The 17,389-nt window shown below is 31.8% G+C and overlaps 1 protein-coding gene and 1 non-coding gene across 2 annotated transcripts; one reads left to right on the top strand and one right to left on the bottom strand.

Moving 5' to 3' along the window:
* Nucleotides 1-1,804: 1,804 nt before the first annotated feature.
* LOC108996292 lies at nucleotides 1,805-3,467 on the top strand. The gene is made up of 2 exons (XM_018972106.2): nucleotides 1,805-2,484; nucleotides 2,723-3,467. Exons 1-2 carry the CDS (start codon nucleotides 2,073-2,075, stop codon nucleotides 3,247-3,249), a joined length of 939 nt encoding a protein of 312 aa, XP_018827651.1. The 5' UTR covers nucleotides 1,805-2,072; the 3' UTR covers nucleotides 3,250-3,467.
* Nucleotides 3,468-8,380: 4,913 nt separating this feature from the next.
* On the bottom strand, nucleotides 8,381-8,482 carry LOC118348384. Its single transcript, XR_004801474.1, has one exon. It is a non-coding gene; the product is annotated as a small nucleolar RNA snoR109 (small nucleolar RNA).
* Nucleotides 8,483-17,389: the final 8,907 nt, after the last annotated feature.

The raw sequence follows: 17,389 nt of genomic DNA on the forward strand, positions 1-17,389 counted from the left end.
CAGTTACTTATGTCAATCAGATACCACAAATTATATCAAAATTTAGATTTTAAAACACTTTTAGTTTACGATAAATTTTGAATTATTTAATTTGAATATTACATTATATATATTTAGTGAATCTTAAAGAGATCGAGATCCCTTCAAATCTTACATTTTAAAGAATATTTGTGTAAGATAAGCATATTGTAGCTTATCCAATACGTTAAAAAGAACTAGGATCGTTTTAGAGGGCATGAGTGTTTAAATGGTGTATTTAATATATGTGTGATAATATATGACACAATTCGTGAATCTTATACGATACAAAATTAATGAGTTTTGATTTGATATAAATGGATTTGGGTTAAGGCGGATTGACATATTAATGACCCGCTTAACATGAAATCAATCCCAATAACCTATTTAAGTTTTATTTCAAAATTACAATTTTATTATTGTTAAGTTATAACTTGGTATTTTTCAATATGGTTACATTTTCATTGTTGGGATTATAATTTTTGACCTATACTCATATTTATTATTTGTTATTTAGATATTATATATGGCTACTAATAAATATAGATTTTAATTTTTATGTGAAATTATATTAATCAAGTTAAATGAGTTATGTGTATTAATTCAACCTATTTATATGAAACAAATTAAAGTGAGTCGTATCATATTGAATTTTTGAAACTTGAAAGCCAGGTAGACCAAATTTTACAAAAAAAAAAAAAAATCATAATTTATTTATTTTTTTATATGGATACGTGAGCTAGACATAACTTAATTTTTGTTTAAAATAAATCTAAGTTTTAAACCTTTTATTACATTTGGATGAGTTGAGTTTTTTATGAATAATAATGAGTTGAGATGGTGGAGTGAGTTCTGTGATATCTATCTAAAATGAGTTTAAATGTGTTTGAATGTTAATATGAGTTTAGACTTTAGATATATTTATGAGAATTTAAAAAATATTGTGGATCCTACGTGTAAAGAGATTTTGAATTGAGATGAATTTAATGATTTGGAAGTTAAATATTTAAATGTTAAGAGATGTTTAAATCTGAACTGAATTCAGTTAAGTTGAATGCAGTCTAACAATCAAATGAGCCTTAAACTCAATACCAACCTCATGTACTTGCACTCGCTCGATATGACTTATGAGTAATGGATAATCAGGTTAGAAAAATATTATTTTATTCATTCATTTTGTCTCTTCATTTTGATACATTATATATATATATATTTTATATTTTTTTACTTAATAATTAAGAAAATGACTATTTGTGTATTAATTTTATATTTTTTAAAAATAATTTAAAATAATAAAAAAAATATAAATTAAAAATTAAAAAAAAAAATATTGAATTTGACCCAGCGGTGTGAGGGGCTACACTTGGCCCCACTCATCAAGTTATTGACCGTGTAAAACTGGCTTTGGACAAAAAAAAAAAAAAAAAACGGTGCCACCATGATCAAATAAAAGGATAAAAGAAAAGCGTTTGAGAGGCTGACCCACATATAAAGGCTCACGGGGTTAGTCTGATTTTATTTATTATTATTATTATTTATTAATTAATAACGAGATTAATTAAACCTTAACCTTATACTATTCCTTCTTTTTCCTATAAACTCATACAAAAAGCTTGCTCGAACCTGGACGCAAAACCAGCCCTTTTCATTAGTACAGAGTCACAGAGACCTTAATTTAGTCCACATACATTCCAGTACACTTTCTCTCTCTCTCTCTGTCTCTGTCTCTGTGTATATAACGCCGTTTGAATTCCATCATCTGTCCACGAACTCTCGTCGTCTCTTTATTGTCACTTATGTGCACATCTTATCGCCACGATCACGACATAGCAACATCATTTCTCCAAAACAGATTTCTTAATATCTCACTGCATCTGTGTCTGTGTATACATATAATATAACCGAAGTATATCCCTTCTCTCTCTCCTTCACATCCTTCTCGCCCAAAAGGGCTAGCTGCATAACCATACAAAAGAGAAAAAAAATAGACTTGCGCCCATAGATAATTGAGAAAAAGGGTATTGGAAACAAGTTTGCGAGGTTCATTAGCAACGATGCCTGGGATTCGGATGAGGTTTGAGCGGGTAGCGGCAGCGTTTCAAGACGTGTCGCGGCTTTGCGAGAGCAGCGGGAGCGAGAACTCGCCGGAGAGTCTCACCGATTTATCGGATCTTGTGAAGTCATTCATTGAAAGAGATGGTGGTGGGTTTGATGGAGTCGGCAAAGAGGTTGAGCTTGAAACGGATCAAAACCATTCAGACTCGTCAGAATATTGGTCTGATTCCGAGGCCAAGGAAATGCTACAGAACCTTTTTGGCTGCGACGGCGATGGCAATCACCATGATGCGAAGCATAAGATCCGTGCCGAAACAGAGTCTGCAAGCTTTGGGCTGATCGGAGATAGATCGTCCCCGAGTTTTAAACGAGAAATCATGGCTCGCCTGCGTGACAGGGGTTTCGATGCTGGTTAGTATCTAGAATTAATGCCGTTTATTGTCTTTGGATCATAACGTATACGCGGTAGAATTTATTTTATGAAAAATTAAATGTTTATGAATTAAATCCTGTTATCTCGATAGAATTGTTCGATGTCTATATATGTTGGCGTCGCATTTCTTAGCACTTCAATTATCAATCATATCCAGCCGTGCATGCAGCGTCATTTTTTGTGTTCTGATTACATATCCAAATCCCCCTTGTGCAGGCCTCTGCAAATCGAAATGGGACAAAGGCCGGCGGTTCCCAGCCGGGGATTACGAGTACATTGATATCAATGTCTCTGGAAACAGATACATTGTCGAAGTTTCGCTGGCCAGAGAGTTCCAAATTGCTCGTCCAACGGACCGATACGCGGCGTTGCTCGATGTTCTTCCACCCATATTTGTGGGCAAAGTGGAAGAGCTCAAGCAGGTGGTGACGCTGATGTGTAGAGCAATGAAAGAGTCAATGAAAAGCATGGACATGCATGTACCGCCATGGAGAAGAAACGGGTACATGCAATCCAAGTGGTTTGGTTCTAATTACAAGCGGACCACAAACAGAGTTCCAACAGGGAAAGCACACATATTTGAATCTGATAACGATTCTTCTGCCGGAAAACTGTCGGTTGCGTTCAAGGCCTTGCCGGCGATTTCATACTATTGTAGAGACGATTTTGCAAGTAAGGTTGGGTTAAGAGTTGGGCATTTGACTGAAGCTCTAGGGGCCAAGGGCGTAGGCATGCCCTTGTAGTTTTTTATTTCTTTTGGTTGTTCCATGCAGAGAAAATTACTAGCAGTCTGCGTAGATATTCACTCGATGGGTGGGATGATCAGTAGTGGTGATTGGGTGAGGAAGCCTGAGCTAGCAGTTCAATTTTTTAGCTCGGATGTTCGATCTGTTACCTTTGTCATGCAATTGTTCCTATTTTTGAACAGATGAATAAATTTTGAGATGCATATATTATTGCATGACCTCCGTCTATATATGGCCCTTGGACAAAAATCTATTGTATGCAATGTTAGATACAAATTCAAGGATATCCTGTTAAAAATATATATATATATATATATATATTCATCATTAATTTTTTCATCATTTCATGATGTGACATTAGATGAGAGGTTCACAGATAAAATATAATGAATAATCTTTAATCATTTAATATCACATTATAAAATAATGAGAAAATAATAAAAATTAAAATGATGAGTAGCATTACAGAATTTGATAGAATAATGATACTTGACAAGAGTTTATGACCCGACACTATGAGCTCATGTCAAGAGACACTATGACAATAGTCATAAACTTTAGAAGGTCAAATATCATTATTTTACCTTCAAATATAACTATCTTGACTTGACATTACCATATAATGTCACGTTCTTTATAAAAAAAAATTAAAAATGCAAAAACAAAATGGTAGAAGCTCTTTTGGTTTGAATATATTTTTTATATTTTTTTTAATAAACAACATGACACTATGATATTATAGTATTACGTCAAGATAATCAACTAAACGATAAGTTTCATGTGGCCGAATATCGACACCTTTTGAACAAAACTTACACAAAAGTCTCTGTTTTTGTGTTGTCATTTATAAGTTTAATGAGAACATAGTTTTCAAATTCAATGTCAAAAAACATGTGCGTGTATATACATGCACCCGACATCATGACCCTCTCAATTGGAGATGAGATTATAGCAGAGTGGTCACGCAAGTGCTACTCACTCCACTACGTACTCTGTTATTTACAAAATTTGGATCTGGTTTTTACCAGTACTAATTATTTGAAATATAATTATCTATCATTTTCTGTATATTATATGAGCTGTCCTCTGAATAACTCAAATCAAACAATCCAAGCAAAAGAATTGGAAAGTTCATGATCATAAAAGAAGAACCCAATGCAAGTCACTCTGTGGGGAAGAATGTATGAGACTCGTCTTCTCTGTTTACAGTTCTGCTAGGTACAGGCACCAACCGCGTACCAAATGGTGAGGTGGATTGAGTGTCAGATGCCATTTTTATATTATATTAAAAAAACAAAATATGAAGAGAGGAGAAAGAACGACAGGACAAGGGCTTTTATTCGTACCCATGATTGAGGACATCCGCCAAATGCAGAGGAACCAAGTAATAGTGATGCCAAGTTTGGCAAGGTAGCATTCCTATTTAGAAACCGAGATCCACCCCAAGTAGAGTCTTCCGAACTCGTCGGAGAATAAAACAACGGTTCACAAAGTGATAATTTTTTTTCCCTTTCTGAGGACAAAAGAGGGTGTTTAAACAAAGAGTCAAGAGTTGGAGGCTTGGAGCGAACAGAAGACAAATTGCAATTTCCATAAAAACACTCCCTTTAGTCAATCCTCTCTTTGCTTACTTGTGTTTGTGAAATTCTTTTGCATGTCACCAAACCTAGTGTTTTAAACACTTTTCTATTGCTTTGTTGTTTATAGGTTTGTTGTGTTTCCCACATTCTGTCAATTAGGTTCCTTTTTTATCTTTCTTTGTGGGAGGGGCGGGGATGGTTCTGCCATTTTTATCTCTCACAATCTGGACTTGGGCATGGCTTTTTTCTTCCTCTGGAAGATGAGTTTTTTTTGGTGGGATTGTTCTGTTCATCTTTCCAGCCCACTCTTAAGCTCCAAGCCGACAAGAAATGTACAGGCCCGACGATCCCATTATCATCTCCGTCGAGATCTCCAAACCCTATGCCACTGACGATCTCTCCATCTCCCTTCTAAATTTTCACTTTTCTTTCATTTAAATTCCCTTCCCGCCCGCATTCTGGCCAACCATTTCATTTAAGAGTCGCCCACTCACTTTGACTTTGTAATCTTTTTTGAAAAATTCTACTTACAACCGGCGGGGCAACCGTCATGTAACCGGATGAATAAAAAATTTTATTTTTTAGCATCTCTCATTCTCTCTTCATTTCGTCGTCCCCACCCCTCTATCAATTTTTTCCTACCTCTTCTTCCGTCATTCTCCCTCTCAGATTTCACTCATTCTACCCTTCCCTTCCTCCCTCTTCTGCTTTCTCAAGATCTGTGGTAAGGAGATAAGTGGTTAGCTTGCCGAAGACCTGAGGATTGGAGTTTGTTTTGGGAAGAAGAAAGTGCACAATTCAGTGCAACCCACAATCACAAGAGCTCCCAGTTCTAACAATGGCACGGCCTCAAACAATAGCCCACCTTCGAGATCATCCACCATTAAGTGCTAGGCCTCGCTCACTATGAGGCGCCAGAGGAGTGGAACGTCATCCAAGCACGCAAACAGGGCCAAGGAATTTTCACTAGCTGAGCTCGCAGAAGCCACCAACAATTTCTCCCTACAAAACAAGCTCGGTGCTGGAAGCTTTGGCATTGTATACAAAGGTAAATTAAGTGATGGTCGCGAGGTTGCGATAAAAAAGGGGCGAAAGGTTAAAAGACGAAGACGTTTCAAGAGAAAGAAAGCGCATTTGATTCAGAATTGGCCTTCTTGAGCCACCTTCATCACAAACACTTTGTTAGGATTGTTGGGTGTTGCGAGGAAAAGGATGAAAGGCTCCTGGTTTACGACTACATGAAGAATGGTGCCCTTTACGATCATATACACAACAAGAGAGGTGAGTCTCAGTGAGGTACGGAGGAGGCGAGCAACGGCCTTGCCTGAGGAAGTTTTGGCCTTCTGAGCATCCCAGCCTTCCAATCCTGTCTTCTGCTCCTGCTCTTTAATTTATTGCCATGTAGGGCCTCTCGGACTTGCGACGGCTAGCTCCATTGTCCTCCTACTTTGATGTCACTTTTCTCTACTCTCTTGTACCAAGAACAAAAATCAGAACGAGAGTGATCAATGCACGACAGTTGTGACGACTGAGTTTAGAAAGAGACAAAGAAGAAGCTTCAGGAGGAGCGTAGACTGCAGACGAAGGGGGTTTACTCGCCTGCTCTCGTTCTTCTCTAAAGCCCTAAGATTTGGGTTCAAAGAGAATGGTAAGAGATTTACAGAGGAAGTTACAGAGAGAATGCCAAATGTTGGGTGTCGGCGTGAAAGATTGTAATACCCCCAATGAACTGTGTTAGTGTGGAATGAAGTGGAGGGGAAGGAGATTGCAAATGTTCGAATCAATAAAAATGAGATTGTGAAATCCTAACGTATCAAACTGAGCCAACTTTGTCTCTGTGTGTATTTGAGCTTTGACCAGCTTTCGTTTAAAAGAAGAGAACGAAAAACAATGGCAGTAAAAGGAGAGAGAGAGAGAGAGAGAGAGAGAGAGAGGCTTTTTCATTGGTAGGTCGGCACTAAATCAAGTTTCTAAGTTTTTCATTAATAGATGGAAAAAGGAAAGGGGAAAGAAAGATGGAGGAAAGGGATGGAGATAAAGTAAGACTAGTTTGTTACATAAAGATTGTGTATGTTAGGTAGTATTTCTGAAATTTTTTTTATTTATATTTTTTAATATATTTAAAAAATAAAAAAAATATATAAGTACACTTAAAATAATTTTATTAGTCATTAAGTAAAATTAAAAATTAAAAATTAAAATTAAAACTAAAAAATTCAAAAATTTTTTGTTTCTGAATGGTCAAGTAGAGCTTTAAGAATTGGTGGGCAAAGTAATTTTTTCCTTCATTTAAATAAATACCCATTTTAATCCAGATGAAAGATGGTGCGCGATTAGTCTCCAAATCGACTGCATTCAAACTTTTTCTTATAAAAAAGTAACTCTTACTAATAAAAAGTAATTTTTTAACATTTTTTCCTTAGTTGAGATTCATTTCTTTACAAGATTTGTATAAATCTTGTCTATTTAGAATACAAATCATTTTTCATTATATTGATATTTAAAATTTTATTATATTTTATTGTAAAACTTTAAAAATATTATAATAATTAAATGATATTGTTAAAAACCTTTTTATACCCTCTCAAAGAGCATTCACATTAGCCGAGGCATAACTACACAAATGATTAAATTATTAATTTGACTTTAAAATAGATAGTCCTGGATTAATTTCTTCAATAATTTGACGTTAGCCAAAACACCAACTTTTAATTAAATTTTAAATTTGCAATGGTTATTGCGATTAAGTTCAAATTTTAACTAAAAGTTGAGATTTTGACTAAAAATCAGAAAGGCTAATCCACATAAAACTATCAATTTAAAAATTAAAATAATAATATAATATTAAATATTTTAATAATAACTTTTTTAATTTTTATATTTTATAAATACACTTCATCTATTAATTAATAATTTAATTTTTATTTAAAATTATTATTTTATAACTATTTTTTTTCCATCCTGATTATATAATAGTAACTATTAGAATATTTTTAGAATAAACTATTACTTTAGAGATAAATAATAACTGACCAAATTTTAAAAAATTAATAAATTTACTTTAGTTTAAAAGTGGAGTTAAAATTTAAACTAGTCCAATACATAACACTCACTATTGAGGAACTTAACTAAAATTTAGCTAGACATTTGAATAGTTGAATGCCCTTGCTCGCTGCACTCCACAACACGAGCTTCATATTAATGGTCAAACCTTTCAGTACCCTATGAATGCGTTGTTTTCGAGATCTCAGAAGAAGAAAAGTAAGAAGAAACGAATAAATGGCTAAATAATCAAATAAAAAATTAAGAATTCTTTTTTTAAAAGATAACGCTGTAGGCACCGTTAGACGCGTACTGCTGGAAAATGAAAGCAGGCTGCCTGGAAGGCGACTTTTTTCAGCAATCGATGTTTGAGAAGGGTTGTTAAAAGAGGCTAAATGCTATGCCCTTTCCCTCTTCTCTCCCTTCTCTTTACCCATTCAATACTTCTACAGAAAAGAACAAGAAAAAAAAAAAAAAAAACAAGAGGATAAGAAAAGATTAGAAAAGAATATGAGAAGTTCGGTAAGCAGAATAGTTGACGGAGATCGAAAGATCTCACAAAAACCGGCCAGTTAACTTCTCTGAGACATTTGATATGGCTACAGCCACTTTGGCATTTCAAGATCAAGGGTACTGACCGAAATCGTCACCCTTCCCTTGGTACATGTAGCCCCACCTTCCAAAACACAATAAAATCATACAATCACAAATCCATTGTAGGCTGTGAAGCTATAAAGATCGGGGAGAAAGCGAGGGAGAGAGAGAGAGAGGGGCTGTGATTTCTCGGTGTAAAGGATTGCGGCCTACATAATGTGGCAGTCTGCACTTGGGGCTGTCAATAGAAAACCCTAGCCGCTGCTCCATTTTATAAGTTGAGTCGAGTGAGCATGAGAGATCTCAGCCGCCCATCTAGGAAGATGGATTTATCTTTGAGTAGCTACACCCATCTAGGCCCTAGGGTTAGTCCGAGGATGGTTCTCTTGAAAATTTGTTTTTTTCATAAATTTTTTTAAATCTTTAACTATTAAAAAAATTAGAAAAAATCATTACAAAACACATATTTAATTATTAAATTAAAAAAAATTATAGGGACCCAACTCTTGATACCTCTATCATTTCCCTTCTATCTTTAGACATTAATTAGATGGAGCTCTAATACTTATAATATTCATACACTACAAGTTATACTTATTATTTTTTTATTTTTTAATTTATTTTTCTTAAACTAATTAAATTTTTCTACTCATAATTCACACATTACATATTTAATAAGAAAAAATAATAATAAAATTAAATATGATGTATGAAGATAATGAATATAATTTCTCTAATCGGATGTAAAATGTTAGTTTGTCCTGAATAACCTTGTTTTTCTATTTTTATTAAAAGACTATTTCTTTAAAAAAATTCAAGGAAGAAAAACTTCGGTTGCTATTGCAGAGTAATGCCGTCCTAATCGGATAATGATAAAAACAATGAAAGAAAACGTGAGTTTTTTAAAATCAAGGAATGGTAAAATTTATTGTATTGATGTAAATAAAAGATATAAGAGAAGGGGTGGAAATGGAAATACCAATAATATATATATATATATATATATATCAATATAGAAGAAAATAAAATAAATATATATATATATATATATAGAGAAATCATATTTGCAGTGTATAAGTCATGCACATCATTTTTGAAATAAATGGATATGTTTGGGATCACATGAACAAATTATTTTTTTAATGGTGAACCTTATTTTTTTAAAAAATAATTATGCAAGATTTGTGTATTTTAAAACCGTATTTAACATTATTGATATTATATAAATATATATATATACAAAATGAATCTATTAAATTGGATTCGCATGAGTCTAAGTCATTTCTTATAATTTAACTAGTGAAGTGTGGAATTACAATTTCAGGCCGTGATCGAAAGAGAGCCACGTGATCGAAAGAGAGCCACTATTGTTTTAGTGTTGTTGATAGTGATAATTTCCACTCCATTTGGACCCTTAGTTAAAGAAAATAAAAACATAATTAAATTTTTAGAATCAAACACTTAGCTATTGTTTACATCAAATAAGATCACATGAAGTTACATCAGTGTGTGAGATTCACAAGCTATTATATGAGTGTCATATAAGGTTACCTCTATATGACAAATGTATGGGAGTACTCATGTGTCGACCGTGGTGGAGTGGAGGACGGAAGTAGATCCAAGATCATTAAATTAAATAGTTTTGCACATGTTTTTAATATAAGCTGAGAGTTATAACATACAATATTTCTATTCTCAAGTCCTTTTTTTTAACATACCGGCCAGCATGGCAAAAACTCAAATCGGGAACACAAAGGAGTTTGCTCTGGTGAATAATAAACTGTTTGGAATTTCTTCAACCTTGAGCTTTACCGTGAAGAAAACCTTGCTCACTTGCTCTTTTTGCTTCTAGGTGTGTATAGAAGAGTTTTTGGACTCCATTTTCCCCCTTTTTATACCCATTCATCATGCCTGAGAGAGAGAGAGAGAGAAAGAGAGAGCAAATCTATTATGTTTTGAAATGATGCCGTTTTGGGATACTAGTCGTATCTTTCATTACAAATCTATTATATATTTAGTTATAGGAATAAATATAGGCGGTAGAACCAGTCGAGTGTAAATAAGAATATAAACAAATAAGTAACTTACAGTTCTTAATTGGAACAGTTGAAATTGTGCTTCAAATTAGATAAACACAAACACAAGGATAGCATGGGAGGATTACAATCTTAATTGAGACTGTAATCCTCCCATGCTATCCTTGTATCTTTGTTTATATAATTTGAAGCACAACTTCAATTGTCTCAATTAAGACTTAAGTTACTTATTTGCTTATTTTATTTTCCTGTTTACTTATTTGTTTATTTACTTATTTGTTTAGTTTCTTATTTACACTTGGTTGGTTTTACTACCTATATTTATTCCGGCTCTTATTTATTCTTGCTTATGCTTTCCTTTTTTCAGAGCCAAAACGAGTTGGTTTCTGATAGTTGTATTGGCTCTATTGCTTATATTCATTCGTCAATCTTCTTTTCATGTCCAACTTTTATATATCACCCTATTATATTTTTCTTCTTTTTCCCATTAGTGCCACCCTTATCATAAAATGAATTTCCATAACCAAATAGTAAGGCTCTAGAGAGAGGGCATGAGAGGAAGTGGGTTAATTAGGCATGTGTTACGAAATCTAATGGTTGTGAGAAAAAAACATGATAAGTAAGTATTAATCTTAGGATTTTAGCAAGTTTTAGGATAAATAAAATGTTTAGATCCAACTCATCTGTTAGCTTCATATATATTATGTCTTTTGATATTATTAATAAGGAAGACTATTCTGTTGAAGAAAATGATTGTACTGATTTCAATAAATGGTGTATTCCAAAGATTGATGCTAAAACTATTTACAAAATTAGTTGGATTAAATGAATTTTTAAAAATGAGTTTAATATTAAGATTGTTGAACAGACTTATGCCATCTAAAACCAATGAAAGATGTTTTGTTTTAACAAAAAATCCCTTCATGGTTTTCTTGTCAAAGGATATAAATTTCTGCATATTAGTTCTGTTCAAGTGGTCGTTAAGCCTCTTACACGAAATGAGATTAATGCTTCTGTTCTTCTATGCTTAAGAGATGCTAAATTTAAGAAATTTGAAACTAGTATACTTGGTAAGATTATGTCATCTTTGTTTAATGGCCATGTTCATTTTGATTGTTTTTCTGGTCTAACTCTTTTTTTAGATGATTATAACATTCTTAAAGCCTTAATTTTAAACATTTAGACATCTCGTTACAATATGGATGAAGGGAGCAAACCCATTGTTATTGTTTATCATATTTATTATAGAGTATTAAAAACTAATCTTAATCCTAAAGTTATTTTGAAAAATTTTGGTGATCAAACTTTATTAATCCAAAGTTTTACTCCTAATACTAAGATCCAAATTCCAAAAATGATTTATTGGAAAGATATCACTCTTCCTAATGATTGGAACATGAATCTCAGCCTGCTAAGTTTGTTTCTGATGAAATTAATCTTGATTATATCCAGAAATATCTTGATGGTACTGTTAAAATAAGTTTTGACAATAAGATTAATAACCCTCTGTTAATCAATGAAATAAGAAATTTTTTCGCTAGTTCTACTACCTCAAAAAATATGGCAAAAGGAGACCAAAATCTCAATAATTTTCTAGAAAGTACTATTAAGCCTGGTTTGAAACTAAAAGAAGTCACTAGTAATGCCTCCCAAGTAAGCACTGCTTATTATAATACTGAAAATACATATTTGTCTAAAAAGGATACACCTATTAAAGAAGAATAAGAAGAGACATCTTTCATGTCTCCTATTGCTTTTGATTTCGTTATTGCTATTATTCACAACCCGTCAACTGTGATAAATAGAGTTTTTGAAATTGATTTGATTGTTTTGTATAATGATTGTAATTCTTCTAATAATAAAGAAAAAAGAAGATCCATGCTACTTTTAAAGAAAAAGAAAAATTGCGTGTTTAAAAAAATGGAAAGAAAAGATGCATGATCTATAAACACATATCTTGTTTTATGACTTTGTTGAAAACTACTATGTTTCAAATACTATTTCCAAAAGTAGTTTGAATATGGTAAAAGAAATCAACTTTTGTTACAACAACTGAATCTTCTTATTTGTCTATTGATCAGGATATTACTTTGTTTGGAGATAATTTTGAAAAAACTGATATCGTACAACCTGAGATAAAAAGATTTTTCCGGAAACCTGATCCCATGAGTTTTACAAAAAATTAGTATTCAAAAACTACTCATTCAGATTTACAAATTGAAAAGAGGTTTTTTCAAACACAATTTTCTTTTTTTGCTTATAAGTTTTATGAGTGGAACATGGGCAATTAGCTGAACAAGAAATTCTTAATAAAATGAATCATATGTCTATGGTTGCTAATGCTTACATTACCAACTATAATCTTCGGGTCTGTTTAGGATTGCGATAGGAGTCTTAAAAAGTGTTTCAAGTATTAAAAACTCTGTAATAAAAAAAAAATAGGTTGTTTGGGTGTTTTTTATGTTTTTCCTCAAACGTCATTTTTTGGATAATACGGAACGTAAATTAAATTTTAAAAAAACTGTTAATGGATGAAAATATCCATACAACTTTCAAATAATTACAACCTTCAAACTTTTAAGAATATGATCATAATTTTTTAAAATTCAAATAATCGTTATTTCTACCTTAGAAAGCAATTTTTTTTTTTTTTTTAATTTGTTTCTAAACAAACGTAACGTGTTTGAAAGTACTTTAAACATATGGTTACCAAACAGTAAATAACTTTTTAGCAGTAAAACTTCTTACTTAAGTTATAAGCTATAAACCCTAAATTTTTAAGTTATATTTCCAACTACAATCCTAAACATGCACTTAATCATCATGAAATTGTTGACTTACTTACTATTGAATTTTCTAATACTCTTCGTCATTGGTGGGACAAATATCTTACTTACAATTCTTGAGAAACTAGTAAAAATATTGTTAAACATAATGACAATGGAATGCCTATTTTTTATACTACAATTGGTTGTGGTATTTTTGATCGTGTTAATACTTAATTTATACTTTTATTAGGTACTCCTAATATTACTACCCGCATGAGTGATTACTTAAATAATTTGCAATGTCCTACTATGTTTGATTATATATAGTATCAAGAAGTTTTCATTTCTTTAGTTATGTTTTGAGAAAATAGCTTGGAACTTTACTGGATATGGAAGTTCATTGATGGACTATCTCATCTTTTTTCTCATAAGGTAAAAGATGAACTTGCTGATACTATCGGTATAATTAATTATGATAATTTTACTTATGGTGATATTATCAGTACTATTGAGAAACTTGGTATCAGCATGAGTAATGATAAAAAATTATACGAGAACAATTAAAACACATGATAGGTTTTACCAATATAAAAAACAAGCGAAAAGAAAACATGTTAAGCCTAATGACTTTTACAAAAAGAAGTCTGTTTACAAAAACTGTGCCAGACAAAGCCCTGTTAAAGAAAAATGTTTTAATTGTGGAAAATATGGTCACTTTAGTAAAAACTGTACACAAAAACATAGTAAATTGAAAAATAGGATTAATCAGTTAAACATTGATAACAATACTAAAGTAGAATTGATTCGTATTTTTGAATTAAGATATTTTGAATCATCTGATATCAATTATTATAGTTCAAGTAATTCTGATTATCATTCTGCAACTAAGCTTTCTGATTCTCCTAACATTAACATTGGTTGTAATGATTACTATTGTAAAACCATTAATGTTCTAACTAAAAGTGAAGAACAAAAACCTTTTTTGATTACCTTGATAAGCCAAATCACTAACCCTAAACTTAAAGAAGAACATCTTAAAAAAATCAAGAAAACCATGGTTAAAAAAGAACAATATAAAAATGTTAAAACTAAAATTCGCCTTTGAAAATTGATCAACTGTTCGATTAACATAACATTTCTGCTAATGATAAGCAAAATGATGATGATAGCACCAGTAAACAAGTGGCTCTTCCTGATACTGATGAAGTTTGTTTGATTAATCGTCTTATTCCTCCAAAATGGGTTTTCAAAGTTAAAATTATTGTTTGTTATGATTATGAATTCAATATTGTTGTCTTGATTGATTCGGGACATGATATGAATTATATTCAAGAAGGTATAATTCCCAATAATACTATGAAAAGTCTATCAAAAATCTATTTTCTGCTAATGGCTCTCAAATGAAAATTAAATTTAAACTGAATAATGCTCATGTTTGCTAAAACAATATATTCTTTAAGATTCCTTCTTTTCTCGTGAAAAACATGATTGATAAAGTGATCCTTGATATTCCTTTTATTTCTACTTTATATCTATTTCTTACTAAACATGATAGTATTACTACTGACTCTTTTGGTCAGAAAGTAAAATTTGAATTTGCTTCTAAATTTGATATTGATACTGATAATTTCTTGAATACTCTAATATGTGCTAAGACCAAACATTTGAATTTCTTGAAACAAGAAATCAAATATAAAAGGGTTGTTGAGCAGTTATCTGATGAGTTACTACAATAAAAAATTGATAATTTCAACACAAAACTTGTTGATGATATTTGTTTTGACCTTTTAAATGTTTTTTGGCATAAGAAGAAGCACATTGTTAATCTACACTATGTTAAGGATTTTTCTGAAAAAAAATATTCCTACTAAAGCCAACCTATTTAGATGAATAATGAGACTTTATAATTTTGTAAAAATGAGATATATGATTTGCTTGCTAAGAATATTATTATAAAACATAAACCACATTGGTCATGTGCTGCTTTTTATGTTAAAAAAAATACTGAATTTGAGAAATGAATGTCTTGCTTAGTTATCAACTACAAACTTTTGAATAAGACATTAAAATGGATTAGGTACCTTATCCCCAATAAGAAGATATGATCTATAGAATAAGTGATGCTACAGTTTTCTTCGAGTTTGATATGAAATTTGGTTTCTGACAAATCCAGATTAGTGAAAATGGTAGATACAAAACTGTTGTCACCACTCATTTTGGACATTATGAGTGGAATGTTATGCCCTATTGTCTTAAGAATGCTCATAGTGAATTTTAAAATATTATGAATGATATTTTTAATTCATTCTGTCACTTACCATTGTTTATATTGATGATGTTCTTATCTATCCCAAATCTATTGATGAACATTGAAACATTTTTATTTACTAGGTAGGAAGCAACGTGCCTTTGCACGTTGCCTAGTTGGGTGAAACAATTTTTTTTACAAAAATAATATGGTTTAAAAAAATGATTAATAAATAATTTAATGAATGAAAACAAAAAATAAATTTTAGCAAATATAGAACGTCGTCATTTATCTTTTCTTTGATATATCGATTTAATTAAAGGACAACTTCTTTTTAAAAGAGTGATCAAGGATAAATTGACACGACATATTTTATAAAAGGGGGTGGGTGTTCAACAATAATAATTCTAGATGATCAATAATATCCTTTCGAGTTATATGTTTATCTTAATTGGCAGTGACAATGCTGACAAATATTGGGGCCTTCCAACATGTCGGCCATCCTTGAGGGGAAAGTAGAGGTAAAATAAAAATAGGAAAGAGAAAGTGGTAGGCTTTTGACGATAGACTATAGTGAGCTTCGTGTTGCTCTCCCGTCCTCTCTCTATAAATCACAACACGGCCAATTGCTATCTTTCGCTCAAATGCCAGACGCTTTCCCTCATCCTCCGCCTCTGCCTCAATAGTGATGATTATGTAATAACGGTTTATTCAACATACAGTTGTTGGATTCCACATACAGCTATTGCGCACAATGTTAGAATAAAATAACTATATCGTCCACATGAATTAAAGGAAGGGAACTGCTAGGCCGGCCCTGAGAGTTCTATCCATAAGTGGATTTTATTTTATTTTATTTTTGTATGTTATTTTTTTATCTTTTTTTTTTTATAATTTTAAATATTTTTTAAAAAGTTACAAACTCATTAAAATTAATTTTTTAACTAAGAAAAAAAGTAATAGCGCATTTATCTTACAAAATATTAAAATTTTCATTATGATGGTAAATCAGATATAGGTCAGACACCTTAATCTAGGTCAGGTAAAGCAGATCGATCGTGGTAATCAAGGTCAAGTTATCATGAGAAGAGTAAAATGTACACTTTATTATTAATAATAATTTTCTGGCTCATGAGCATATATGAGAAAGACAACCAATGTGCAGCGATCGATAAGATAATGTTTTGATGGTTTTGAAGCCCTCCACTCCAAGATTTCACAAGTATTAGTTTAATAACTTAGTGGCCGTATGTATTAATATATATATATATATATATAGAGAGAGAGAGAGAGAGAGAGAGAGAGATCAAAATATTTATTAATAAATGGAGTATAATGAGTTTACTAATTTAGTGGCCGTATGTATTAATATTGATGGAGAAAGAGAAAGACAAAGCTTCTATTAAGTGAACCATTTAATGGGGTACATAATGCATGTAAGAAGAAAGAAAAAAAAAAAAAGCCATAAAATCCTTACCTTTGCAATGATTTAAATGTTGGGGCCGCATTCATTTTTCTTTGAGTGTAAACAGTAAAGTCCATGGGTTGCAAATATATGTATTTTCATTTTCATAAGCTTTTACGAATATGACTAATATGATTATAAAAGACAAAGTAGGGCATTTGTTATGGCTAATATGACTAATATAATCCGGCGGCTCGAGGCTATAAAGCTTTTGTCAGGATACGGGCAGGACTCGAGGCGCCTGCTGCACTATTGAACAAAAAAATGCCGCAACCCGATAAATGCTACAAAATCTGGAGTTGCTTGGATTTACCCTTTTATTTTCTTGTTATTATTGCTTAGATCATGAACCCCATTTTAAAAAGAGAAAAATAAATAAATATATATTAGTTGAGATCCAGTTA

This window comes from Juglans regia, chromosome 4, assembly GCF_001411555.2.
Source record: "Juglans regia cultivar Chandler chromosome 4, Walnut 2.0, whole genome shotgun sequence".
Taxonomy (NCBI): Eukaryota; Viridiplantae; Streptophyta; class Magnoliopsida; order Fagales; family Juglandaceae; genus Juglans; species Juglans regia.